The sequence below is a fragment of the Suncus etruscus genome, chromosome 13 (assembly GCF_024139225.1).
Source record: "Suncus etruscus isolate mSunEtr1 chromosome 13, mSunEtr1.pri.cur, whole genome shotgun sequence".
In the NCBI taxonomy this organism is placed as follows: domain Eukaryota; kingdom Metazoa; phylum Chordata; class Mammalia; order Eulipotyphla; family Soricidae; genus Suncus; species Suncus etruscus.
The window spans coordinates 40300720-40304118 of NC_064860.1; the positions used below are offsets into that span (position 1 = coordinate 40300720).

At 46.2% G+C, this 3399-nt stretch overlaps 1 protein-coding gene across 1 annotated transcript; it reads left to right on the forward strand.

The window, feature by feature from the left end:
- Positions 1-622: 622 nt before the first annotated feature.
- LOC126026123 (NADH dehydrogenase [ubiquinone] 1 beta subcomplex subunit 2, mitochondrial-like) lies at positions 623-1039 on the forward strand. The gene has a single exon (XM_049785834.1). It carries the CDS (start codon positions 644-646, stop codon positions 959-961), a length of 318 nt encoding a protein of 105 aa, XP_049641791.1. The 5' UTR covers positions 623-643; the 3' UTR covers positions 962-1039.
- Positions 1040-3399: the final 2360 nt, after the last annotated feature.

Below are 3399 nucleotides of genomic sequence, written 5' to 3' on the forward strand. Positions count from 1 at the left end.
GGATGCCTCTGACCACCTGCTCGTCCATTATGACTCTCAGCCTAAGGAAGGTTGTTCTGCTTCTGGGAGTCTGTCTGCAATGAATCCACTTTTTTGTTTGTTTGTTCTTTGTTTTTGTTTTTGGGCCTAGAAGTTACTCCTGGCTCTGAACTCAGAAACCATTCCTGGCTTGGAGGACCATATGGGACGCCAGGGGATCGAACCTTGGTCCGTCCTAGGCTAGTGCAAGCAAGGAGGACGACTTACCTCTTACACCACCACTCCAGCCCCATGAATCCACTTTCTTGCCAGAATTTAGCCAATCATCTTTACGTCATGTGGCCTAGGCTGCTCATTCAGACACCCTCAAAGCAAGCTGAGGTCCAAGTCATTCCCACCTGGCTATCAGGCCCCACATTCCACCCAGCAGAGCTTTTTGAAAGGTCCCACCACATAGAGAAACCCTGACATTAGCCTTCCTTTTCTGCTTGTTCTGCTGTCTGTAGGGCAGCCATCTCAGACTCAATAGGTGGGTTGAGCATCAGATGAATGGCAATCCTCTCTGAGGTGTTTCTAATCACTAGGACTTAAGGGAAAGCCCCATCGGGATAGACCTCAACTGTTGTATAAATATAAGGGGAAGACCGTCTGGACGCGGGCGGACATGTCGGCGCTGTCGCGAGCCGCGCCCTTGCTTCGCCTGGGAGGCCGCCTCTTCAAGGGCCTCGGGGAGCGGGAGGCTGGAGGCGCCGGAGTGCGTCGGGCTGGCGGCGGGCCACACATTGAGCCCCGCTACCGTCAGTTTCCCCAGCTGACCCGCTCGCAGGTGATCCAGGCTGAGTTCTTCAGTGCAACCATGTGGTTCTGGATTCTATGGCGCTTTTGGCATGACTCGGACGCTGTGCTGGGTCACTTTCCATATCCAGACCCTTCCCAGTGGACGGATGAAGAGCTGGGGATCCTTCCTGATGATGAGGACTGACGGGCCACGTGGATGACTTCCTGGCCTTCCTGTTGTACATTCATGCTGTAAATTAAAGTAGTCAAGAACAAAAAAAAATATATATAAAATATAGGGGCCAGAGCAGTGGTACAAGCGGTAAGGCATGTGCCTTGCATGCACTAGCCTAGGACAGACCACGGTTCGATCCTCCAGCGTCTCATATGGTCCCCCAAGCCAGGAGCAATTTCTGAGCACATAACCAGGAGTAACCCCTGAGCATCACCAGGTGTGGCCCCCCCAAATATATAAAATATAGAGTCCTAGAGTTGGGGTGAGGCCTTTCTTGGTATGGCACAACGCCTGTAGCCCTTTGGCTGCAGGATCTGAAGGAGCAAGATAACAGCAAAGAGATTCACACAGTCAGAAGAAATTTCAGGAGACAGCCTGTTTTTATTTTTTTTTTTTTTATTTTATTTTTTTTTAGCCTGTTTTTATTATGTGGCCCTAACCACCATGTGCATTTCTCCACATGGCTTCTAAGCTAAGCCCTTTTGAACAGCCTCTTCCTGCTGCCCTCCATGATTCCTTAGTGCTTTTCCTCTGCTGCCTTTCTTTGTCTCCCCATTACCCTCCTGTAGCCAGCCTCTTTTATTTTTCTGTTCCAAACCTCAGGCCCTCCCAGGTGTGAGTGGGTTTTATCATCCAGGTAATATCAGCATATGGAATTGGGGGAGGGGTAACATCAATCTCTTTTTTTCTCATCTTTTTTTTTGGTAGTTGGTTTTTTTGGGGGGGGCACATTTGGTGGTGCTCAGGGGTCACTTCTGGTTCTGCGCTTAGAAATCACTCCTGGAAGGCTCAGGGGACCCATATGGGATGTTGGGGATTGAACCTGATCGATCAGTCCTGGGTCAGCAGCATGCAAGATAAAAATGCCCTACTGCTGTGCTATCACTTTGGCTCCCTCTTTTTCTCATCTTAAAGAATTGATTTGAAGGTGCCTGGGATGAGGAAGGACCTGGACATTTTGAGAAGGAGGTGCATGTGCGTTCAACTTTCACTGCAAGCTAGTGTTTGTGACACAGACAAATTTCACTTGACTTACCTTTGGAATAGCACAGAAGACTCAGGATCAGACTTGGCTCTTGGGAGAACTGTGTAGGAGGGGATGTGGGAACTGACTTGCTGCTGTAGTACATTCCTCTTGTTCATTTTTTAGTCACTGTATATCTGTTTATTTAAAACAAGCAAAGAAAGTATTAAAACACATAAGCTCAGTGGTGCTTCATTCGTGTTGTTTATTTATTTTTTGCCTATCAATAATATGACTAGTAAAACCTTTTTTTCTCTTTGGGGAAAAATGTGGCAACTTCTTTTAATAATAGAAATTGAGCCTCTTTATAATCTGGCAATTCCACTTTTTGGTAGCTATGCCAAGGGTCCCAAAATTCTATTCAGAAAAAGACATTTGCAGTCCAGTGTTCACTGCAGCACTTTTCACAGAAGGCGGAAACTGGAAGCAACCCAAGTGTCCAAGAACTGATGACCGGATGCTGTGAACACACACAGCACAGTAGTGAATGGATTATGACTCGGCTATAAGAAAAGATGAGGTCATGCCATGTGCAGCTGCTCTGTGGATGGATCTGGAAAGTTTCCTGCTGAGTGAAGTGAGTCAAAGGAGAGGGACTGACATAGAGTGATCTATCTAGTATGTGAAGTATAAAAGAAAGAAAGAAAGAAAAAGAGAGAGAGAGAAAGAAAGAAAGAAAGAAAGAAAGAAAGAGAAAGAAAGAAAATGAAAAGAAAGAAAGAAAACGAAAAGAAAGAAAGAAAGAAGGAAGGAAGAAAGAAAGAAAGAAAGAAAGAAAAGAAAGAAAGAAAGAAAGAAAGAAAGAAAGAAAGAAAGAAAGAAAGAAAGAAAGAAAGAAAGAAAATAACAAATTCTCAAAGGCAACAGAAACTGAGAACCGGTCCTTCATAGGAATCTTAGGAGAGGCATAAGAAAGATGAAGATGGGGAGATGGGGCCGGAGAGATAGCACGGAGGTAAGGCGTTTGCCTTTCATGCAGAAGGTCATCGGTTCGAATCCCGGCATCCCATATGGTCCCCTGTGCCTGCCAGGAGCAATTTCTGAGCATGGAGCCAGGAGTAACCCCTGAGCACTGCCGGGTGTGACCCAAAAACCACACACACACAAAAAAAAAAAAGATGGGGAGATGCCACTGGAACAGTGGGAAGGGATGGATAAACAAAGTCTCTTAAGAACTAAAAAAATGTTTTTTTGTTTTTTGTTTTTTTTTTGTCCACACCTGGTGGCGCTCAGGGGTTATTCCTGGCTCTGCATTCAGCAATCACTCCTGGTAGACTCAGGGGACCATATGGGATGCTGGGTATCGAATCTGGGTTGGCTACAGGCATGGCAAATGCCCTACCACTGTGCTATTGCTCCGGCCCCCTCAAATTAATAATTGGAG